Source organism: Tasmannia lanceolata, unplaced genomic scaffold (genome assembly GCF_043159265.1).
Source record: "Tasmannia lanceolata isolate RefF3 unplaced genomic scaffold, GAP_Taslan_0.1 ptg000037l, whole genome shotgun sequence".
Taxonomy (NCBI): Eukaryota; Viridiplantae; Streptophyta; class Magnoliopsida; order Canellales; family Winteraceae; genus Tasmannia; species Tasmannia lanceolata.
Window position 1 is genome coordinate 3,615,043 of NW_027518714.1, and position 25,504 is coordinate 3,640,546.

The 25,504-nt window shown below is 39.6% G+C and overlaps 2 protein-coding genes and 1 pseudogene across 2 annotated transcripts; 2 read left to right on the top strand and 1 right to left on the bottom strand.

Annotated features, from left to right (window-relative positions):
• Positions 1–227: 227 nt before the first annotated feature.
• Positions 228–6,699, top strand: LOC143862055 (protein trichome birefringence-like 25). The gene is made up of 3 exons (XM_077373049.1): positions 228–618; positions 1,216–1,505; positions 5,609–6,699. Exons 1-3 carry the CDS (start codon positions 384–386, stop codon positions 6,380–6,382), a joined length of 1,299 nt encoding a protein of 432 aa, XP_077229164.1. The 5' UTR covers positions 228–383; the 3' UTR covers positions 6,383–6,699.
• A 6,661-nt stretch (positions 6,700–13,360) lies between these two features.
• LOC143862203 (uncharacterized) lies at positions 13,361–14,094 on the bottom strand. The gene has a single exon (XM_077373213.1). It carries the CDS (start codon positions 13,918–13,920, stop codon positions 13,576–13,578), a length of 345 nt encoding a protein of 114 aa, XP_077229328.1. The 5' UTR covers positions 13,921–14,094; the 3' UTR covers positions 13,361–13,575.
• A 9,540-nt stretch (positions 14,095–23,634) lies between these two features.
• LOC143862136 (hydroquinone glucosyltransferase pseudogene) lies at positions 23,635–25,204 on the top strand (annotated as a pseudogene).
• The last annotated feature ends 300 nt before the right edge of the window (positions 25,205–25,504 follow it).

The window sequence follows — 25,504 nt, forward strand, 5'->3', positions numbered from 1 at the left end:
GCGAATTATCTGAAAAGGTGCGGATTTATCATCTTATATTTCTCACCCAAATTACAGCCTCGCATTTTGGGAGCTGATATTTTCACCCCTTTGTAGTACGCATGCGCCCCAGTGTGCAACTTTAACGCCTTTTGAGGTCAAATCACATTAACAGGGGGCGAATGCGTACTGCAGAGGGGTGAAAATATCATCACCCTACATTTTTACACCTGCAGCAACACGGACAAGGAGCCAGTACATTCCACCAGATTCTTTTCTGTTCTCTCTCTCTCTCTCTCTCTCTCTCTCTCTCTTGCTTATTTGGATTTTTAATGAGCAGTAGAAAAAAGTGTCCTGTTCTCCTTCTCTTTTATTTCAGAGAAATCTCTCTCCTGCTATAGAAAATGGTGAAGGAGACGAGGTTTGATTGGAATCCATGGTCTCTTCACAAACACAACCATATCTTTGTCAAATTCTTTGTTTCAGTCCTTCTAATTGGTCTCTCGTTCCGTCTCTTTTTCTCCCATTCGATTGGTTTCTCCCCTGTTTCTGATCACCCTGTTTTAGAGAAATCTGGCCCTTCGAGCTCGCCCTTTCCTGTAGAGACCCTGGAGAGTGAAAATGAGGAATCTAAAAAAGGTTTGTGATTTTGGAGATTTTTAGTTGAGTTGGGTTTATGAAAACAGCTATAATAAAGAAACCTGTCAAAAATGAAATTGAGCTTTTGAGGAAATAGACCAAGGAGTACACTTTTTAAGCTTTACCTTCAGCTGAAAAATTTGTCTTTTTGTTTTTTCTTAGCTAAATTGAGATTTGGTTAGTTGTTTATGTTGGGTATTTTGCCAGAATGTGGTTGGGCATTATGCAAAACCAAAGATTTTGTGGTAAATCTACACTTTGATTTGTATTATCTAGTGCTTTTTGATGATTTAAGTTGTTGGTATTTCGAGAATTTGGTTGTGTTTCTACATTGCCTTGAAATTTAGTAGTGGAAATTGAGAGTATTGTGATGATCTGCACGAAAACAAGTTTTCTATCTTTGAAAATAGTACCATAAAAATATGGTTTTTTTTTTTTTTGCAGTAATTATTCTCACATACAGGGTTTTCATTTCTTGTAATATCTGCTCCTATGTGGTTTCCCCCAAATCCCTCTTTTATTTTCTTTTGGGTTTTTATGTAGCTTACTTTTTTTGCCCTTTCTAGCCTAGACTGAAATTGATATGCAACTATGCAGATGGTAATGCAGAAAAATGTGATCTTTTTACTGGAGATTGGATCCCAAACCCATCGGGACCGATTTATACTAATGAGAGCTGTCATGTGGTTGAAGATCATCAGAATTGTATGAAGAATGGGCGACCTGATTCGGGCTATCTTTATTGGAGATGGAAACCCCGGGATTGCGAGTTACCTCAGTTTGATCCGGAGAGATTTCTTGATTCTATGAGGAATAAGAAATGGGCTTTTGTTGGTGACTCAATTTCTCGGAACCATGTCCAGTCGTTTCTTTGCATTCTCTCAAAGGTACATTTCCTGCTTCTTATGGAATCTTATTGAATTTCATGTTGTTTGGATTTATATCTAGGAACTTGTGTTTGGCAAATCAATATAGACTTGGCCCATGACATCAGAAACTTTGTTTCTTGCTAGGTGTTTCTTGTTCTGCTGTAATGGTTTCAGGTATTTTATTGTTACTAATATAAGAATGATGAAGCTTACTGTTGTTAAAATTAACTAATTTTGATCCTGTATAGAAAAAAGTGATGGTTATGTTATTCTTATTCCATCTAATATATAAGATTAAGCTTACTTTTCTCAAGAAAGATGACTAATTTTGATCCTATATAGAAAACCGTGATGGTTATGTTATTCTTACTCCATGTAAGATATAAGATATCCGATATTGTGGAGAACTGCATTTTGAACATTGAATTTTCTGTGATTGGATGGAACCGATCCTTGTGATTGTGAAATTTGGCTGATAAGTTATTGACAAAAAAAAATCTGGAATGTGTTTTTCTTACGTAATGTATGGAATACTTAAATCTCATAAAAAAAAACTTTTTGGCCTTTGCACAACATACTGAAATTGACCAGTCAAGATTTGATCCGGCATTAGCTTGGAGAGATACTCAACACAGATTCTATTGTTGATATATCTGAAGCACTTTAGCAGATCCTCCATTATCTGCATTTTATCCCTTTGTGGGTTTGCAGGTAATGATTGAGGGTAAATTCTTCAATTGCACGTGATGGGAAAGTTAAAGTATGGATATTACTTGGAGGCTTACAGTCCATGAGATTCTTGACATCTTTGTGACTAGTGGGTTCAGTGATATCTTTAAGGCAGCATACTTGCTAGATAGTGAGGCAATCAGGGTTGGAGCTTCTGAAAGGATCCTGTTTTTATATTTCTTAGATAATGACTAATTACTCAATTTTTGATGAAATGAAATGTTTGCATATGCATGCAGATCCCACTGAAAGACAAATCATATGTTATTGGAGAAATCCATTCATTTTTTCCATGACTTATTCATGTTCAATATAGCTTTCAATTTTCCAGTCACACTCTCACACAGAGCTTTTTGTTGATTCAACTCTTTTTGTTGATGGTCCGGTTTCTTCAGTATACTATGTGTGACACTTCATTTCAGGTTAGTTTTTGTATCTCTAAACTCTTATCTTTCTTTCATAGTGACCTTCTATCTTTTCTCCCCCCTACTTTCCTCACCCTTCTCCCTTTCTCACATCCTTGTCACTTATCATTCTCTTCTCTCTCAACCCCCATGGTTGGCTGCATAAGCCCCCCCCTTCTACTCTTTCTCACCCTCGGTTGAGTTCAAAAGCCGTCTCCTTCTACTCCTTTCTCTCACCCCCCAATGTTGGGTTCAGTAGCCATCCCCTTCTACCCGTATCTTTCTCCTTTCTTGATCTTGATTTCTTTGTCAATCTTGATTCCTTTCTTGTTACCTCTCTTTCTCTTCCCAGAAAGTAATTTGTGAACCTTGAATTTGCATTCGTTGCACACCTTTAAGAGTTGCTCCCCGTCTTTGTAGTTTGTGTACCATATTCAGTTCGTAAACTAAACTCCCATGCGGGTCTCAGTAAGTCTTGTGCGGATTGATGCTCCGTTGTGTAGGCGCTACAGCAGAACGTGTGCTGCTTGAGAACTAATTTGTTGGACTGTGTGTGACTACCTAGTCTGATCTGTTAACTGCCTACTGATTGTTGGGATTCCGTCTACTAGTGTCATGTGATGTCAGTTTCACTTTCTGTGGATGCTTATAATGGTTGAGACAAAAACCCCCGTCATGGAGTTTCCTCTCTCCAACTGACTTCCGTCAAGCTTGCTGGACCCAATTACTTATTGTGGGCCCAATCTGCTAAAGTTGCCTTTGGTGCATGCAGTAAGTTGAAGCTTTTCACAGAAGCCCACCTACCCAAATCGGACCCTGAGTACAATGGTTGGCTCTGCGAGAATTATCAAATTATTCATTGGTCATAGTGATGGTGATTGTGGTCCAGGTTGTGATTCAGGGGAAGGCCGTAGAGGTGGTGAAGACCATGGTACCCACAAATGTGTTCGTTGTGGCCAATTTAATCACAACTTGGATTGGTTGGGACACATTTGGTAAACTTGTTTAGGTGAATCAGGTTATGTCTATTGATGATTGTGGAGATACTTCTCATACTGCTTCTAGTGGGGCTCCACTACAGGCTTCCTTCGCTCCTAACTCAGTGATACTCTCACGTTAGGATTTTAATAAAATTGCTAAATCTTTTCAACAATTGTTTGTCCATTTTCTTCTTTGGTTACCTTGGCTCATTGAGTTATTACTTGTTTCTAACCTCTTAGAAACTCACTCCTTGTGTCATTGAGATAGGTGCGCCTGTTCATATGGTGGGTGAGCCATCTGTGTTTACTTCCTTTGACAAGACACATGATCATTCTTCGGTAAATTTGGCCAATGGGTCCCTTACTAATGTGATTGATCATGGTATTGTGTTCCACCAAATCTCTTATTCTGTCATTTTTCTAAATGCTCCCTTGTTTTCTATTTCCCCCAAAGTATTTGGATGTGTATGCTTTGTTCACTCTCTAGGATCTGGTCTCGACAAAGCAGAGGAAATGACTTGGCAAAGAGTAGCAGAGAAGAATGGTTTTTTTTTCTGTGCATGGATGAATTTTTCACCATCTGTGGAAACAGTTTCTTACTTTTGGTAATAAGATGTGAGAGATACAGTGACAAAGTGGGGCTCATTATGTCATGCATCAGCATGTTGAGTTGGATGTCTTGAATTCAAACTTGACTGGGGTCCAAAATATCGTGTGTGACCCGGATAAGGCTTGGCCCGGCCCGTTTTATGTGTGTTTTGGCCCGATAAGACTAACTTATGGCCCACTTTATATAAAGGGGCTTTTAGGGCTTATTTGGCAGCAAGTCTTGTAAAGAGGGTTGCGAGCTCAGAAGAAATGGGAAAAAGGTGTGCTAGGGTTTCTAGTGGGTTTGGTGAGAGAGACACTGATCTTCTCTTGTAATCTCTTGATCTTCTAGTGGATTTTTCTCGTCGCCTCTGCTGTGGAGTAGGCTTTGCCGAACCACATAAATCTTTGTGTCTTTTGTGCGTTTGCTTGTGTTTGTTGTTTCGTTTTACCTTGCCATTGAAATCGCAGCTCGCGTATGAAGAGGGGTTTTTTCACAACACAGCATCTACAAGTACTTTGACTGCCTTCCTCAGATGTCTTTTATCGTTTTCTTGAGGTTTATGTTGGAATTCCCCTTGTGTGACATGGCATTCTCCCAAAAGGTGTACTCCCTGTGACGTTTCTTTTATCCTTAGCCAACTTTCCCACGTACGCCAGTTAAAAATTGAATAAAAAGCCTAACCAGGTGACAGGCCAAATATTTTAAGCTTAAAAAGTCCCAACTGAAGCACACGGTGTTGTGTCAAAAAAAAGGGATTCCATGTTCTCACCAAATTATGACCATCTCATGCAGCACTGAATTCCCTTTTTGTGGAATGTTTCAGATGCAAAATCAACTCTTCTGCCATCTTTTAATGTGATGTGGCCACTCTCTACTACGCTTTGATTAACCCCCTAAGTAAGCTGTTTTCTTCCTTTGTGTTCTTTTTACCTTGATCCAATCAGTAAAAGAAGCGTATCCATTTTTTGAGATGGTATAACAGATAGATAGAAAAAAAACCTTAGGTAAGCTGTTTTCTTCTTCCTTCGTGTTTTTTTTTCTCTAATTAAATTTCTTTTTACCATCTCAAAAAATAAGAAATAAATAGATGGTTCTTTTAGTGACTGGCTCAAAAGTCCCGAGTATGCATTTATTTTCTAAGAATTGCAAGATGAAAGAGAATTGCATAGTGTTGTCCGGTACTATTTCTCGGGCATACTGGGCACTTTCTGAGCTTTGATTTGTACAACTATCCTCGTTTAATTTTATATAGAGGTGGTTTGAAAAGCAGAGTTCCTCTCATTTGAATGTTGCACTTGTAGCACTTGCTTATCATTCTGCACCTGCTCTGTGTCAGATGATTGTTAAGACTATTCCAGAAATCATGTTTCCAATGGAGTGCTGTGATTGATCAAGTTGAACTATTGTGTACCGCAGGTGGAAAATGCTGTCGAGGTGTACCACGACAAGGAGTACAAATCCAAAACATGGCACTTTCCGTCCCACAACTTCACTCTCTCAGTGATCTGGTCCCCTTTCCTAGTAAAAGCTGCTATCTTTGAAGACATAAATGGTGTCTCAACATCAGAAATCGAACTACATCTTGATACTCTCGATGCAAAATGGTCCGAGCAATATCCGAGCTTTGATTACATGGTATTTTCTAGTGGGAAATGGTTCCTCAAGACTGCTATATACTGGGAGAATAATAAAGTTGTCGGATGCCACTACTGTCCCGGGAAGAACTTGACGGACCTTGGATTCGACTATTCTTATCGCAAGGCCCTTCAGTTAGTGCTTAAATTCATCACCTCATCTAATCACAAGGGATTAGTTCTGTTTAGGACCTTAACACCGGATCACTTTGAGAATGGGGAGTGGTTCAGTGGGGGAACTTGCAAAAGAACAGTGCCATTTAAAGAGGGTGAGATTAGTATGAGCGAAGTGGATAAGATACTACGGACAATTGAGTCAGAGGAGTTTAATAATGCAACGGCCGTAGGATCTGAGACTGGAGTGAATCTGAAACTTTTGGACACTACCCATCTATCCTTGTTGAGACCTGACGGGCATCCGGGTCCTTACAGGCAGTTTCATCCCTTCGCGAAAGATAAAAATGAAAAAGTTCAGAATGACTGTTTGCATTGGTGCTTACCTGGGCCGATAGACAATTGGAATGATTTGATAATGGAGATGGTGCTAAGTTACTGATATGTTGATACTGGATTGTGATGATCAGAACCCATTTCATTGCCTTTGGAGCTGGCATGGATCTAGGATCCATACTGTACACAAGTGTTTGGATGAACGACCAGAAGGATGATAAATTGCCACGCTTTGTAACTGTACTTAATTTTGTTAATGGGTCTGTATTTATCCAATGTTATCATCAATTTTTTTCTGAAGCTTGCAATTGGAAGCTGAAAATGCTTTGGCTTGCGCTTCAAGAGATCATGTTTCATTTGGATCTTGGATCTGAGATTTCTGAACTGTGTCCAGTCAAATGCCAATATTTTGTTTGCCATTGATGTCTTTTGTTTCCTTTCATCTATTCCAAAATACACTAAGGGCACGTTTGGCCCGAATTGTTTTTGAGGTTGCTACTAATCCAATACAGAAAACTAGTGTCTCCAAGTGATAGAAGTGGCCAAAAATCAGGAAACAAAAAGCTCTACTCCAAATTCGATCGACTGTTTCCTGATTTTTTGCCATTCCTCATCCCAGAGACACTAGTTTCCGGTATTTTGTTTCCAGATTTGTAGCCATTTCACCCTCATCTCCACTTAGAGGCACTGATTTATCATGAAAAAACAATTCATGTAGCCAAAACGGTGCCCTTATATGTTAGAGAGAAGCTGCAAGAAGCTGCTTAGGGATTCTTTCAGAAAATCTATAGACGTTTTGAGCCCAAACTCTCTGTAGAGGTTCTAATATCCTCTCAATGTTTAGTTTTAAATCAAGAATGCCCCGCTCATGCTTAATTAAACTACAATTCATAATGACCCTGTTCGGCACAGGCATTTCAGAATTCAGGGATATGTCAGCTATACATTTGAGATATTCTTGGCCAATGAAAAAAAAACCTATCCGGTGCTGAATTTGTCTAGTATTTCTTCTAACTTCTTACAGTACTTAACTATTATTATCAGCTTATCAGGAAAATTACAGGGGAAAAACTAGCCTGGTCGTTGAAAACTTTTCTACCCTTCAAAACCTATCACCAGAAAATCTGTTACACTTCCGTTGGATTAAAAATCCATCTAGCTAAAATACAAAATATTACAACTCAACTGATTGGAGATGTCACATGATTTTAGCACTTTATACACCCTAGACATAAACATTTGGATATTTTTGCTGATTTAAATGCAGACAAATTCAAATTTCGATCACTCAAGGAACAAGTTAAAAGCTACATTTATTTATTCAGTTCTTCATTTTTTTTATGAAAAACTGGTCCTCTTCTGTTACATCCCTTTACTTCTTCTATGTCCATCCTCTCTCCTTTGTAGTTCAGTAGTTCAGATCGGATCCAATATCATATTCACAATATTCTCATTCTATGTAAGAACTTCAATTATAAGTAAATTTGAAAAAAAAAATGGAAGAATGCATATAAAGGGCGTGCACATGCAATCTTACATGCTTTTAATCATCTAATTTATCTCCTACCCCAACAATCCTCCTCTCTCTAAAAAAATACAAACCATTTAATCCGCTATACCCGTACATCACAAATTAAAAGATGTACGGATAATGCATACATCCGACTAAAATAAATGGGCGCTGATATTTTCCACCCCGCTTGTAGGCTATTTCCCCCCCTCCCCCCTTGACGGCTGGCTAACGTAAAACGTAGGATATGTCACTTTCCCACCATTTGACCGGTCTCTCTCTCTCCACACACAACAGGAACAGTTGGTGGGCCCAGCAGAAACCGTTGGTGGAACGGTGGGCCCATCTTTAAACAACGTAGGCCCCGCTCATACCACCGTAGGATAATCCAAACCGTCCATTTGATGGGCCATAAACGTAAATAGGTTGCGTCCCAAAATATCATTTTCATAGGCTGATCCTAGCCCCTCCGATCTAAATAGAAACTACATCTTATGCAACCTCTATAGATTATAGGGTTGTGATCATCCTATGGAAATGATTTTTGGGGCACAACCTATTTACATTGTGGCCCATCAAATGAATGGTTTGGATCATTCTATGGAGTTGGTCGTAAAGTAACATTAAGGCCCGTCCACAACATAGGACGATCCAAGCCGTCCATGGTTTGGATAATCCTATGGAGTTGGTCGTACAGTAACATTAAGGCCCAATCGTAGGCCCCACCGATTTTTTTTCAAATTGAACCATACCGTCCACAACATAGGATGATCCAAGCCGTCCATGGTTTGGATCATCCTATGGTGTGGTTCGTACCAATTTAGGCCCCACCCATATTTTTGAAAATGAAGTGTACCATCCAGACCATAGGATGATCCGAGCCGTCCATTTGATGGGCCACAATGTAAATAGGTTGTGCCCCAAAAATCATTTCCGTAGGATGATCACAACCCTACAATCTATAGAGGTTGCATAAGATGTAGTTTCTATTTAGATCGGAGGGGCTAGGATTAGCCTATGGAAATGATATTTTGGGACGCAACTTATTTACGTTTATGGCCCATCAGATGGACGGTTTGAATTATCCTACGGTGGTATGAGCGGGGCCTACGTTGTTTAAAGATCGGCCCACCATTCCACCAACGGTTTCTGCTGGGCCCACCAACTGTTCCTGTTGTGTGTGGAGAGAGAGACCGGTCAACTTATTTACGATCAACTCCATTGAATGATCCAAACCATTCATTTGATGGGCCACAATGTAAATAGGTTGTGCCCCAAAAATCATTTCCGTAGGATGATCACAACCCTACAATCTATAGAGGTTGCATAAGATGTAGTTTCTATTTAGATCGGAGGGGCTAGGATCAGCCTATGGAAATGATATTTTGGGACGCAACTTATTTACGTTTATGGCCCATCAGATGGACTGTTTGGATTATCCTATGGTGTGGTATGGGCGGGGCCTACGTTGTTCAAAGATGGGCCCACCATTCCACCACTGGTTTCTGTTGGGCCCACCAACTGTTCCTGTTGTGTGTGTGTGTGTGTGTGGAGAGAGAGAGAGACCGGTCAAATGGTGGGAATACGTTAGCCAGCCGGGGGGGTGGGGGTGGGCGTTGGCTATGAAGAAATTGCCAAACTTAGAAAGCTCCAAGTAATACAAAAGAGAAGGTTTTACTTTCATGGGGACAGAAATGAGAAAGGGCACCTTGGTAACTCGCAAGCACTGGGATTCAAATTGAATTTCATGTACCATGACAACATCATCCTTAGTTTTATGAACCTCACACGTTACACTCTTGAACCATAACATCAAAACTAAATCGATAAAGCAACTAAACTAAGTAAAGAAGAAGAAAAAAAAAGAAGAAAGAAAAACGATGGTTTTGTAGAATTCAGAGAAATAAAGCCCACCATACCTGATGGATGGGAGTGAAAAAAATAATTTAGAGTAAAAGATTCCATCATTAGCATTGTATAGAATTCATACCTATTGAAAGAAACCTACTCACTATTAAAGAAAAGCTCATAAGTTATGAGTCACTTATATCCCTCCGGAGCCTATAAAATAAATAAGAAAACAAAGATCAATATAGAAAAGCACAAAAGCGTTGAGTCAATTATATCCGGAGCCTATCAAATAAATAAGTAAAAAAGAAAAATCAGTAAAAAAGAATAAATAGAAAATAAAAAATGCAACTTTATTTAAGAAGATAACCCATTTAGCAGGAAACAAGAATTCATATAACTAAGATAGAAAACCTACAAATTTAATAGCACAAGTACCTTCAAGAAGATAAACCATTTAGCTAGAAATAAAAAAACCATAGAATTGGAATAGAATACCTATAAACCATATTAGGGTTGAATTTGGATTCACGGCAACCATAAAAGCATTGGAGATCCTGCAACAAAACCAACCGGCATAGCAAGAAAGACTTAAGTGCTTTAATTGAAAGATATTCCAGTAAAATCACAAACCCATCTGCCTAGCAAAAGGTGAAGTGAAATCCAAGAATAAGGAAAAAAGTAAAAAAAAAAAAAAAAAAAAAACCACGCAACAAAAATCATACATTGTCAAAACCTTAACTGTCTATGCGGAAGAGTAGAGAGGAAATGAGATTAGGAGAAAAAATCATCGGTAAAAGAGATCGATGGGGCGTCATAAGCCAGCATGACTGAATCTCTGCATACCAGCAATATTGAGATGAATTTTTATAACTGAGCCCTTCACACTACCGCAATCCGACTCTACCATCAACAACAATTGGGTAAAATTGTACGCCCCCAACCTATGCAAGGGTTTGGATAAAGACCCGTCTCCAAATGTTGTTTAAATTCCGATTTCTTTCTGAGAGCATGTCTTTGAAATGGGATCAATCTACATGCCGCCAAGATAACAGGAGAAGAATGGAAGAACTTGACAGAAGAAAAGTGGGCCCCTTATGAAGAGGTTCATTTGACTCATCATACCTCTGTTCTATCCTCTGCCATAAAAAATTCACGATAGGTCTGTTTTAAAATTTCATTTTCTTGTTCCATACCGATGGCAAAGAAACTAAAGAATGAGTACCTGAGAGAAATGGAAGTTTACAAAGCTGAAGAAGGATGAGGTAAACCTGAATTCAACTGATCCAATTCTGATAAGATGGATTTGTAGCTGTTGAATAAAAATTGTGTTTTGTTGGAACAAGAAAACTGCAATTCTACAAAGGGATGAGGAGCAAAAGAAAGTTCAGACACAGGAAGCCCTGGAATTGCTTATGAAGAAGGAAAAAAACGGAGAACATCATTAAGGTTTGGACAATCAACTTATCTCGATCCATGTGTGCTCCATCCACTATTACATGCTTGTTAAACCCATATGGTGCTAAATTGTACCACATCATGCTGGTACTGATTTACAGAAAATGAAGGAAAATAAAAAGAAGCAGAGGGAAAATAGGAAAGTCGATGCTAACAAACCCAGGAAGCCTGAGACTTCTTTTTCCTCCGGTAAAAGAAATCGATTTTTTGAGAAAAAGATTACTATATTATAAGAGAGGAAATATAACAGTAGGTCACATACAAAACTTGCCCAAAATACAAGGAAATCCCGCGAGGCTCCTGATTTGGCCAATCGATCTGTAAGTTCATTGGCCGTCCTAGAAACATGGATAAAAGAAAGAGATCTTTCATCACTTATGCAATAAACCTATCCAGTCTCCAAGGATCTACACTCTTATCTTGAGCCCAAGAAATGACATTACAGGAATCACCTTCCACCTTTAACTTACCTTCTATCTGCTCCCTAAATATGCTCATCCAGAGGTGGATAGCCCGAACCTCAGCCTCTGTGGAGTCTGTCAAGCCAATCGTGTTAAAACTCTATTCACACATCTTGATCCCTTGAATCTTTGGGCAATCAAATCCATGAAAAACCATGTTCCAAAAGGATATTAAAACATGATATCTGAAGCCATTGTTGATCTTACTTTTGCTTGCTTTGACCAGTCACCAAGTGGCTGTCCTCACGCCTTTCCCAAGCTCTTTGAAAGCCTCTCACTCTTGGCATGAATCACTCTCAGTGGAGCTCTCAAACTGTGAACGTGTCTTAAGTGTGGAAAGACGGACCTTGGGCTATACATAATTTCTCAAAAACTGCTAAGCTTCCATCAATCTTAAGCTTCTAAATATAGCCTCTTAGCCTAGGGAACCCAAGCTTCCAAAACCGTTAAAGGCTTATTGCCATTGCCATAAACCAATAAAAGAATGTTAATATCTTTAAGTTAATTGGCTCATGGCCAAAATTTACAATTTACAAAAGAATGGACTCACACCTGGGCCACAACATTGGAAACATTCCAACAAATTGGATCTGAAAATGCATAAATGATGATGCCATTGCAATCCCTAAACACTCCTCCAATTCCCGCTTTGCGAGGGTAGCCAAGGGATCAACAGTCAACACTTAGTTTAAGAATTCGATAAATGAGGGGGAGGAGGTAAAAGAATTCGATATATGATGATAGCTGCCTCATGCAGCTGAAAAAATAACACATGGGTTCATATATGTTATTGCCTCGAACAAACAAGGAGGGAGTTGTTGCAGGAAAGATCAAGCATTAGCAACTCAACTCTGCGCTCTTATTCCAGTGAAATGGAAGGCGGGGTACTCCATTTGTCAATCACTGAATTGGGTTCGATATAGGAATTGAATGAAGCAGAAAAGCAGATCTGGAGCGACAACGAAGCGGAAGCCATGGTAGCAAACAAAAAGAAATATGAAGAATGCAACAAATCAGCCATGAATAACAACAACCCAAAGCCATAAATGTCGAGTGGCTCTGTTGAACATGGCTGGTATTTTTTTGTAGTGTTGAGTCGTGTTTTTTATAGGTGAGCTGGGGTTTGGCAGGGACCCCTACCGGTTTATTAGAAAGAGAAAGATATTACAATCTGCGTACAAAAACTAACCACTATGGAATCAGACCAAAAGAACAAAACTAACCCCTATCACTATTAGTGCTCTTGATTATTAGTGGTCTTTGAGATTCTCTGTGCTTCCACTTTGTAGTGTGAGTCTGTCTGCCAACTGATCTTTTTTGTAGTGTTTAAGTTGGCTCTACTTTCATTTATCATTAATGCTTCAATGAAGTGACACCCAAAAACTACAAGTTTTCATTTGTGATAAAAAAAAATCCACCAATGGTTGTTACTGTGTGCACGCTCTGGAGGTTACTAAACATTTCATGCCTGCAACTTGAACTTAAGTTCGAAAAATTCCCTTATTGACAAACAATCTAATGCAGATAAACATGTTGAAAAATTCTTTGGACTGTTCACCACATTGTTTGGCATGGACCATGTTCAGTTTTCGGCCAAATGCCTACTCGATTGTATGTCATCGGTTTCCAAATTGTAATTTCTTTGGGCAAAAGCACTATAAAGGAGTTTCATGCTCTCATTTGTTTCTAAAATTCACTCCATATCATAAATAGCTGCTTATATTTAGGTTAATTGAAGATTTGAGTTGCATTAATGCCCTGGTAAAAGTCACTTGTGACATTTCAAAATCGCAAAGCCAAACCAAAATGCACAAATTACCCTTCATTACTTGCTTCCACCCATAACAAAATACAAAGTTATATAAACCATAAGATATACCAACATCATCTACACAGTAAAGGAGAAATTAAGAAGAAGAAAAAAAAAACCCAAAACCCTACTAGGGGGAAATTGAAGAAGCCCTAAAAGGGGTAGGGTTGGGGGAATGTTACAAAAAAGGGGTTGGAGCCACGAACTTGTGATCAACGGTCGCGATCAGAGGAAGGAGGTTTTGGATCATCGTCCTGCTTGGAAGGGAGAGGATTAGAGCCCTTGATGAACCATCCGAGGGCGAAGAAGGAGAGCCCAGCAAAGATAGCAGTTCCCCAAGCTTGGGAATACCATCTGCTGTACTGACGAATTGCAAACCTCCATTGATCTCTAAGGGTTGCTACATCAGGAATCTCTGTTTCCGGAGGGTTTGGGAATTTGGGTTTCTTCCCCTCAATAGGGCTCCTGCTACTACCTATCTCACTAGGAACTACCCTAGAAGGAGGATGAAGAGGAGATGTGTTTTCTGGGGAGTTGGGTTTTTGCACGTTTGACATGCTCTCTCTCTCTCTCTCTCGATCTATCGATGAAGAGAACGGGAGAGGAAAGTTTATCTCAGTAGTGAAACAACCAGAACGCTACTGAGTCAATGTAACTCAGACGCGTCATGTGCTAATATGTGGCTAGCTTATCTAAAAAAGAAAATCCCTAAAAATTTCTGTTAATTAACATCTTGATGTCTTATTGAAGAATGATAGATGCAAGGGCCCTCTTCTCTTTATGCAAGGGCTAAAGAAGCCACGTCATCAAGTGCAACCGAATTCAGTTTCTCAACTGAATGTTTAAATAATGTGGATGTATTCAAGTAGGGCTGCAACTCGAGCCGGGTTTTACCCGACCCGTATCGACCCGACCCGAAAATAGCCTGGGTTGGGTTCAGGTTTCATGGGTTTCGGGTCGAGCCGGGTTGAGCATTCAAAAGCCCGCATGAATCTCGGGTCGAGCCGGGTTTGAAGGGGCCCGACCCGACCCGACCCGAGTTACATAAGTTATAGTATGTACATTTTTTTCTATTGTTAGTTAAAAGTTAAAAGTGAAAACCCACGCACCCACTGTTACTGTATGTGAGTGTAATTTCTGCTTCTATGAGTTGAGTTGATTCAAGTGTTTGATTCAGCATTGTTTGATTGTAATTACAACATTGTTTAATTACAGCATTGTTTGATTCAAGTGTGATGTGAGTGTAATTACATCATTGTTTGATTCAAGTGTAATGTGAGTGTAATTTCTGCTTCTATGAGATGAGTTGCCTTGCCAAACAAGAATTTTCCTTAAAAAATTGCGTCAACGTGAAAAAACCCGACCCGACCCGAACCGACCCGAGATTTATCATGGGTAGGGCCGGGTTTGGGAATCGTGGGTTTTCCGGAAAAAAACCCGACCCGACCCGACCCGAGATATTTCTCGGGTAGGGTTGGGTTCTCCAAAACCCGACCCGCCCGACCCGAGTTGCAGCCCCATATTCAAGGGCCCTTCTCCAGCCCTTGCATAAAGAGGGCCCTTGCATCTAGATTAGCTAGCGTCCATAACAAAAGGCATTTCGCAGATGGTCTGTCAAATGTCATGGGTGCAGATATATCATCTCCCATTAAAAAAACTGACTTGAACCACCTAGTCCAAGTTTTATTTACTTGAATTTATAGTAATATCCTAAAATTTATCATTTCACTCTAAAATAGATAGGTAACGCCTATGTTACCTAATTCATCCATGAGTTTAGTAAGGGTGCAATTAAGTTTGCGATTGGAGCTTTCCAAATTTCACAAGAACCCAGTTCGTTAAGGTTTAGCTTCTTTAGTTTATTAATATTCCCAAGTTTGGAACTCACCTTCTTTAGATATATTTTAAAAAGCCATATAAATCCTTCTGCGATTCCTATATTTAGGAAGTGGAAAGAAAATAGTCAAAACTGTAAGGGGAAAAATATGCATTTGAGAGCTGAAAATTAGAAGTTAGAATTTAAAACCGGGAATTAAAACTTCACATCTTTCATGCTCGTTCACACTTTACTAGTTTGGGAAATGTTATCAGCACTACTCTATTTTGATGAGGGGTATGACCCACACCATAGGATGATATGAACCGTCCATTAGATGGCTGTGGCCCAAAAAGTAATTCCATAGGTTGATCCTAACCCTCCAATCTATCGAGGATTAGGATCAACCCTCTAACATTCAGATAGGAGGGTTAGGATCAACCTATGGAAATGATTTTTGGGGCACACCCTATTTAGCCTGTGGCCCATCTAATGGACGGTTCGGATCATCCTATGGTGCGGGCCATACAGTAGTTTTAATAAAGTGAGAGTGCCCTCATCAAAATGCAGTAGTGCTGATAACATTTCCCTTTGTATATTATTGACTTATTGTGAACCGTATTACAAAGGGGTTGGCAAGTACCAGTTTACAATATATTATAGCATACATTGGATCCCAATAGTTTGAAATTAGAATATTAATAATTTGAAATCAATGACTCAGTCATACAATATTATTATCTTACAAGTGATATGATAAATAAGCCTATAAAATGAGGACAATAATTACATATCCATATGAACAAGTTCTTCCTAATATATGAGAGAGCCTAGACCTAAGCGACCCGATGGGCACTTCTATAGAAGCGCTTTTTCAGTCCGCTTAGGCCTAGCATCCCTAGCTAGTATAGAGGCTAGAACCCAAAGGCAGCAGTCATGCTCAAGTGATTTTGACTTTGAGCCTACTTGACATTGAATAATCACAATTACATTTAATTTTGAGTCAAACAATAAGTTTTGAACTCACAACCGCTTCAAAAAATCCAAAACAAATTGGGCCTAAGGTAGAATGTCAACAATCAACTGGCGCATCTTAGTTCTAGGCCTATAGTGAGGAATAAGGGTGTCAATTTTGGCTCGGGCTCGGAAGCTCGCTCGAAAAAAGCTCGGCTCGAAAAAAGCTCGGCTTGAATCCTTAACGAGCTGAGCCCGAGTAAGGCCAGGCTCGGCTCGGCTCGGCTCGTTAAGAATTTAATATATTTAAATATATATATTATATATTAATATATACATTAAAAGGGTTGTCCATGGAGTGAAAAGGGGGGGCAAAATATGTCACTTCATTTTTGGAACCCCATTTGTTACTAGGACCACCCCCCATAGTGTAAAAAAAGTAGTCAAATTACACTAGTAGGGCTGTCCAGGGAAGATGAGGGGTGTGAACATAATATAACCCGAGCTCGGTAAGGCTCATGAGCCTGACCGAGCCGAGCCTCACTTGTGAGCTTAACGAGCCGAGCCGAGCCGAGCTTGGCCAAGCTCGGCTCGGCTCGGCTCGTTTACACCCCTAGTGAGGAACCAACTATCAAATTGGTCGGTTCCACTTATTGAAATGAGCACTGCTAGGAAAATGGGAATCCGTTTTGGGCAAAAAAAGGGCATAAATAAATGGAGCTACATCCACTGAAAGACAAAAGAAGGGAGTTCAAATCCCATAAAAGCAATAAATACACCTTTAAAATCGTCAAATCAATGGTTATGTCCATCCCGTTTTTGTTTCCAACACGGAATTCCGTTTTCAAATATGTTTTCCTATTGAAATTGTTCTATCATCACTTGGCGAAAGAGGCCATCTATGTGTGTGTAATGGGAAAGTGATGAACATCTTCAAGCAAACATATTTGCTACACCATTTTTTTTATAATTTTCTTGCTATTACTATTGAAAAAGAAAATAATATGAGTCATCCTTATTAACTTTTGTAGCAAGTAATAAAGTAGTGAGGAAAGAGATGGCTAACCTCGCATACCCCAGTAAACATCATAATCATAAAAAAGTTAATCAGAAGCTTATCCACAAGATTTGATGAAATACAAATAAATGGGTAAATAATATTTTCTCTCCCTTTTTCCAACATTTCCACCACCTCTTGTTTGCCCTTTGGCTTAGAATTTCTGCATTTCCACTATCTTTTGATTGAATTTTCCTATACAGGGAAAGTGATCAGTCGAAATATTAATTTCTTAAATTGATATATTGCTATATATAGGTGGATATACATGTAATGCATCATTAAAGTAGTAATAAGAAGTAATCATTAAATTAACAATGGGTGGTTCAGATCATCTTATGATTTACGGGCAACCGTTTGAGAGGAATGACTAAAATTCGTGCAAGAGGCACAAGCTACTGGTCTTCATTCATATTCCATTTGTTGGAAATGGGGCCGAATAGGAGTTTGTATGCATATGTGGCCCTATAGTCCAGTATCTTTCGAAAAGTACTCATAGGCAGATCCAAACCATTTTTTTTTTTTGGGCCACAACATAAGTAGGATGTGCCCTACAAATTATTTCCAGAGGATGATCCTAACCCTCTGATGTATAGAGGGACTGTACAGGGGCGCACACCATATACCAACTTATTGTATGTCGACTTACCTAACAGAAAAAAAGGGGAGAAAAATAAAATAAAATAAAATAAAATAAAATTCAATGTGAAGATTTTGAGATCTGTGTGAAATATATTTAATGGTCGTGATGGAGAGAACGTGAAGTTTTCCAAGTCTTTCCTAACACGTCTGAAACATCACCAACCACGTGAAGAAGCCATCTTCTTTCATGTATATAGTCCTCTTCCATTTTCTTCTTGTGTTGAATTTCTTCTATCCTGTTCTCTCTCAATACAACTCTTCTCCAAAAGATGGATAAAATCCAAGAGCAAAATCCAAAGCAATCCCAAGCCCCTGTTTGGGATTGTGATAGTTCTCTCTACGACTCGTTCGAGCTCAAATCCTTCAAAAGACAGCTCGACTCGGCCATAGCTTCTAGAACCTTCTCGATGCCTCGGTTATCGGAAGTCGAAAGGCCACGGCCACGGCCACGGCCACCTCCGAAGACAGATTCGAAAACATCTTCTAAGATTTCTCGGGCTCTTCACAAACTCCTCCGGTCGATATTTCGGCCGAAACACACTGCCGATACGACTCCCCAAGTAAACAAGGAGGAAGGGTTTTATGTCGCGTATCAACCGTCAGGATTCTTGGCAACGATTCCTGAGGTTTGGGAGATGGGTGTTGACTCAGTGGGTGACTCGCTCGTAAGAAGAACAGCGTCCGAACGGTTTACCCGCACGGGTATCTCTTGCGCTTAACACATAACGTAGGTTCTCGTACTTTGTAACGGGAATTTTGTGTTTATATGGTATAATGGTGTCAGATTCCGGTATATATGATTGTGTTTGCATTTTTATTTCATGTAGAAAAAACTCATTTTAATACTATGAATGCTTGAGTAAAAATAAACCTCATTCTAACCACAGTGCGTCTCACGCTTGACTGATCTGAGTCGTCCATCTGATTGAGATTAGTTTGGAGATCTCCGTTCACCCGAGAATCAAGTCAATCGTTAATTCTATCATTTAATCCAAACGTATCAATTTGGATGAACTTGGACGGTCAAAAACTAGAGTTCACATTCAACTGCTAAAAGTACGTATTATATATTGGAGAGGAATGATAGAATGAAGGGCATTTGCAAAAACCAACTTCAAGGGCGCCCTCATGGCCTCATTATTGGTCAATTTCAGCAAAAATCAAAGCCGCTCCACTTTTTATGGCGCAATCTTTTTTTTTTTTTTTTTTTTTTTCTGCTTCATCATGACTGTACTTCTGCTGAAATTGACCAATGAGGACGCTCTTGAAGTTGGTTTTTGCAAGCGCACCTTCATTCTATCACTGCTCATTATTTGGACCCAACCCACCGGCAGTGGGTGTGGGTCACCTAAGTGCTAACCTGTAGGGATGCCGGTCATTTTAGACCCAACCCGTTTGACCTGCACCCGCATGACCCGCGGGTAACACAACCCAACCCATCCGTTTGCCAGGTTTAATATCCATTAATGAAAGAAGTTGGTATTTCCACTCACTTGTTTTGGTCTACCCAAGCCTTGGTTGTTTTCTTTTGGAGATACAGAAATTGATGGATGGTTTGGGCCATTGATCTGGATACTAGAACCTCCGAGTGGGCCATCAAAATGCAACATGATCTTAAATTCTTAACAACCTGATTGATGTGATTTTTAGCGTTTAAGGTTGATCAACGCTTAATTCTTTCTCAATTCGCAGATGATAGAGCAGCCATATATGCTCACTTTTCAACAGATTTTGTCTTATTCATTTAATTCGTCATGTTGAAGTATAAAAGATTAAATAACGCCATCTCCAAGAGCTTAAGCTTTTGGAGTAATTGGTAGTTTGAAATGGTATCAGAGCCCAAGCTCTTGAGTTCAAACCTCCCGGATAGCAAACATCCATATGCAATGACCAAACTCAAAAGTGGGTCCACATGTGCCACGTGTAGGCCAACCCAAAGAAAGAGGGGCCACACGTGAGGGGGAGTGTTAAAGTATAAAAGACTAAATAACCCCTTCTCCAATTGGGCTTAGGGTTATATGATATAGAGTTCTGGTATATTCTTGCTTAATAAGAGAAAAGGTAAGAAAAAAAGAGTTTGAAATCTGGATAATCAAGATAGTAAAACTCCCTTCTCCCTTCTCCGGTGATCGTAGGCACATTGTCAAACTGTACACAAACTTCATTTTTTCCTACTGTGTGTTTGTGTTGTATCTCATTCTGGTGGTGCATATCGAGTTTGATCCTGATTTGGGGGAGATTGATATCTATTAGTTTACAGAACAAACTTTTCCGACATCTTGTTAAATAATCCCAACATTTATCCCTTAGGTCTTTCTATAGGATAGTTCCATTCCTATGGGGCGATTTTGACCCTCTAATTTGCGAGTTAAATGAATACTTAGAAAATGAAGAAGCAATGATCGGTATTCTCGGCCGCAAATTGGAGGGTTAGAATCATCCAAAGAGATCGGATTTTGATGCAGGCCATCCATCTAAGGCCTAAAAGATCAATGGCTTAATCATAAACAAGAGGGCCCCATTTATACTTGTAGCTTTTCATATTTTACTTTCCATCAGATAAGAACCCACTTTGCTCAATTATCCAAATTATTTATATCCTAGCCTTAACATGGAAGGGCGGCCATGGGGAAAAATCATCCACACTAGAATATTCTAACTATCTAATTTGAAAATAAAAAAAAGCATTGAACTTTGTATGTGAAGAAGTCGTCTTCAAATTGTAGGGTTAAAACCGTCCATTAGGGGTGAATTTTGCTCTAAGGCAATCCATAGCTAAAGAGGCCTAGGAAATAAATGGTTTGCATCATTGAGCAAGTGACCCCACTTGTACTTTTGATGCTTATTAGGCACCAATCATATAAGGACCCTACGTGAGTTATATTCCCCTTTTTTAGATTTAGGTCTAACATGCATCCAGCGAGAGGAATGTCATATTATGCATTTATGCGCTACTTTTATATGCCAGTTAATCTAGAAGGGCGATGATAAATTCACACCCCCTGTACGATAATTCGCACTCCTTTAAAGGGAGGCATGTGGCGGAGTTTCACGCTTTTTAACGACAATTCACATTAAAGGGGTGCGAATTTATCACTCCCCCAAAAAAATGGTTCCAAATTCTTTCATTCTATGCTATGCAAATTGTCCAAGTTCTTTCATTCTAAGTTATGCAAGTTGGTTGAGCGAGAGAGCCATAAAGAGGAATCCTTTTGTTGAGAGTCATCGCTGACTCGTCTCCACGGTGCCGGAGGGGCCGGGCCGGCGCGACGCGGATGTGACCACATGTGATAGCCGATTCCTATTTTAACTAGGAGTTCTATTAGTTTTAGGGATTCTAGTTGCTTTAGAATAGGAGTTGTTTGGTGGTCTGTTTTGGATCCGGACCGTCCGGTTGAAATAGGAGTTATAGTTAAATTTGAGTTTTAGAAAGTGTTTGCTTTATTTATTTTAGTTAGAATAGGACATGGAAATCTAGTTAGAGTAGGACTCTATTTTTATTATCTATATAAAAGAGGCACAAGTGCCTAAACGTGTAGTACACACTGTTAAAGTATAAAAGATTAAATACTTCCTTTCTCCAACAGTTTGAGTTCTTGGAGAAGTTGGTAAGTTAATATGGTATCAAAGCAAATGCCTGGGTTCAAACCTCCTTGATAGCAAAATTCACATGTAATGGCTACACCTAAAAGTGAGGCCACACGTGAGGGGGAGTGTTAAAGTAACGTGCTGTGTAGAAACAGATTTATAGAAACATTACTGTGAAATATAGAGAGAAATTTTATTTGCATACAGAGAGGTGCAAAACGTGAGAACGTGCACAGTGAAGAGTAGTAGTTTATGCTTTTGTTTCTTTCAAATATCAAAAGAGAAATGTTGTGATCATTGTGTGAACAAGTAGTATCAAAGCCTTGGGTGCTTTGATCCTTGTTTTCTACACCTTTTTCCTAAATGGGCAATTGGGCATAGCATTTGAGAATAGATACGATAGAGTATGATAAGCCGACATTTCGGGCTTTTTGGATCTTGGAGGAAAAATATTTTATCCAAAATTTTTTTAGATGAACACAGTTTTTTAAATGATAGAATATCTTTAATCGTCTCGACCGACCCAGAAAATTTCCTTCAATGTTCTTGTCTTTATTAATTTCTTCTTTCGAATAGATGAGATTTTATATGGTGTAAGCCCTTATAGTCCCGTATTTTTCAAGAAGTACTGTACGGACATGAGGACATCACTAAAGGATGATCCAAACTGTGCACGTGATGGGCCACAGCGTAAATAGGTTGTGCCCCAAATACCATTTCCATAGAATGATCCCAGCCCTCCGATCTAGAGAGGTTTCCATAATATTCTGTTCCTCTATAGATCTGAGGGTTGGGATTATTCTATAGAAATGTTTTTTGGGCACAACCTATTTACGTTGTGGCCTATCACATGGACGGTTTGGATCATCCTATAGTGTAGTCGGTACAGTACTTTTTTGAAAAACATGGGACTATAAAAACTCCGAATATATACATATATGTATCCAAAAGAGAAGGCTGCTACGATGATGCGTTCTCAGCACCTTATGAATGTTTTCAAGAAGACCCAAGTTTGAAATCTATGTGAACGTGAGTCATGACTCACCACCGACTCTATGCACCGACTCTATGCACCTTATTTTTTATTCTTTGTTTAGAGTCAGATAGCTATTCAATTCAAAGGAGTTGTGTTTACATAGGATTGGTTTTAAGTGTTTATTTTATATAGAGTAGAAGAGTTTGATTTTATCTGTGATATGGTTGAAGTTATTCAACCGAACAAAAGTACTGGTTTGACGTGAATAAGAATAGTGTTGCTTTCACGTTTTATCTTGACAGTGCATTGAAGTCCCAAATTTTCATACTTTGTTGCATATCAGTTTCTCTCTTGCTGATTCTAATAGATTTTTCTTCTTCAAGAATACCAAAGAAGGTTTACAAGTGGTATCAGAGCAGGTGTTCAATCGGAATACCAGTTTGTTCTTGGATTTGCTTCGAGGGGATATCGAAGTGGGAATACTGGTTTGTTCTTTGGTTGCTTCGAGTTGATATTGAGGTTGGAAGAAGAGATGACGGAAAGTGATAGTATATTAGCGGGAATTGAAAGGCTCAACAATACCAATTACATCTATTGGAAGTCATGCTTGGAGTCATATCTTCAAGGCCAGGATCTATGGGAGATAGCGAATGGCAACGACACCGAGGTGCCACGAGAGAGAGAGAGAGAGAGTGCTTGTGTTGAGAGAACATTATATGTGGAGAAGAGAATAGAAGCAGGTGTATGATATACTTCTTTTGAATATTATATTCAATATAGAATCGCTTGTGTTGAGAGAACATTATATGTGGAGAAGAGAATAGAAGCAGGTGTATGATTTACTTCTTTTGAATATTATATTCAATATAGAATCTTTCTCTCTCTTAATACTTCAATAGTTTGTTTCTTTCTTCTAAATACCAAAGAAAAGTCCACAATCTACCCATACAAAAAAATCTGCTGGGTTTCGATAATGACTTTTCAACCCAAAAAATAACCAACAGAAGAGCAAACTTCCAAATTCTAAGATTTAGGTTTGTGAAATGGATATTTTATCTAGTAGTCTAGTACTTAGGAAATATTTGCCCAAGCGGGTGATTAATTGCATATAGCTTACGTTAAATTGACATCACATGGCTTGCATTTAGAAAACAAATAAAAAAAAAAAAATCACTCCCATCTCGATTCCTAATACCCCACAATTTGAAATGGAAGACAAAAACTTCTATATAAACACTTGACACATAACTCAACCCACTCCACCTACAAGTCTACAAATCAAACAAAGAAAACAAAGAAGAGAGGGCTGCATGGCAGAAGGCCAAAAACCCCACGTAGCGATTCTACCGAGTCCCGGCATGGGTCACCTCATCCCACTCGCCGAGTTAGCTAAGCAGCTCGTCCTCCTCCACAACTTCCATGTCACCTTCATCTCTATCTCCGATCCCTCTTCCACTGCCCAAAAGTCCATCCTCAATGCCCTCCCAAAAAATATTACGTCTATTTCTCTCCCCCCAATTTCTCTCCAAGACACCCCTCCAAACACTAAAATCGAAACCCTAATCTCTCTTATGGTAACTCGCTCCCTTCCTTCTCTCCGTCAGCTTCTCAAAACCCTAACCCGTCTCGTTGCACTCGTCGTCGATCTCTTCAGCACAGATGCCTTCGACCTCGCCGGAGAATTCAACTTCCGGCCGTATATTTTCTTCCCCTCAACGGCCATGGCTTTATCTCTAATCCTCCATTTGCCTACACTAGACACCACCTACACGTGCGAGTATAGAGATCTTCCCGAACCGGTTAAACTCCCGGGTTGTATTCCGGTTCACGGGAAAGACCTGTTCGACTCGGTCCAAGACCGGCAAAACGTTGGTTACAAATGGTTTCTACATCATTCCAAACGTCATAGTTTAGCCAAAGGTATCCTATTAAACAGCTTTGATGATTTGGAACCGGGTGCTATAAAGGCTCTGACCCAAGAAAAATCCGAAAAGCCTCCGGTTTACCCGGTTGGACCGCTTATACAGTCCGGTTCGGGAGTTGGGAACGAAGATTACGAGTGTCTGAGGTGGCTGGACGTGCAGCCACCTAGATCGGTGCTTTTTGTCTGTTTTGGTAGTGGTGGGAGCCTCTCGTTTGAGCAGCTAAATGAATTGGCATTTGGGTTAGAGATGAGTGGGCAAAGGTTTTTGTGGGTGGTGAGAAGCCCACATGAAAAGGAGGCGGATGCAAATTTTTTCAGCTCTCAAAGTAGTGAGAACCCTTTTGATTTTTTGCCAGAGGGGTTTATAGATAGAACAAAGGGGGTGGGGTTAGTAGTTCCATCTTGGGCCCCACAGATAAAAGTGCTTAGCCATGGGTCCACAGGGGGGTTTCTCACTCACTGTGGGTGGAATTCTACCCTAGAGAGCGTGGTGCATGGTGTGCCGTTGATTGCGTGGCCTCTCTATGCAGAGCAGAAGATGAACGGTTTGATGTTGGTGGAGGATATAAAGGTTGCTTTAAGGGCCAATGTTAGTGAGAGGGGTTTGATAGAGAGAGTGGAGATTGCTAGAGTGGTGAAGGGTCTGATGGAAGGACAAGAAGGGAAAGAGGTAAACAGTAGAATGAGAGAGCTCAAAGATGCGGCCTCTAGGGCTTTGGCTGAAGAGGGTTCTTCTTACAAGGCGCTGTCTGAGGTTGCTCGCCAATGGAAAACCACCTAGCTAGATGATGTACTTCCCACCTCCTGGTGTAACTATATAGTATACTTGTGTGTATATATGCCTTTTCTCTTCGTAAAATTTTATACTATTGATGTTGGCACTACCATGTTTTAATAGTTGCAGAAATCCTCTATTTCGAAAAAAAAATAGTTGCAGAAATCCTCCACTGTCTTTTCTATTTTAAATAGCTATCAAAAGGTTATTAGAGTTCCAAATATATAAGCTCTAAGATGCTAATTAAAAAGAAAAGACAAGCAACATTTGTGCAATTATTTAAACATGGTAGCCCCAACATCAGTAGCCTAATTTTATGGGAAATGATATCAGCACTGCTACGTTTTTAGGAAAATTACGGTTACACCCCCTCATCAATGATATCCCTATAGTTTCAAACTCATCAACC

Bases quoted from the DNA above. Each gene is read 5' to 3' on its own strand.
- LOC143862203 (XM_077373213.1), bottom strand. From the start codon at position 13,920: ATGTCAAACGTGCAAAAACCCAACTCCCCAGAAAACACATCTCCTCTT.
- LOC143862055 (XM_077373049.1), top strand. From the start codon at position 384: ATGGTGAAGGAGACGAGGTTTGATTGGAATCCATGGTCTCTTCACAAA. The intron at 619-1,215 runs GTTTGTGATTTT...GCAACTATGCAG, and splicing joins AAATGAGGAATCTAAAAAAG to ATGGTAATGCAGAAAAATGT. The intron at 1,506-5,608 runs GTACATTTCCTG...TGTGTACCGCAG, and splicing joins TTCTTTGCATTCTCTCAAAG to GTGGAAAATGCTGTCGAGGT.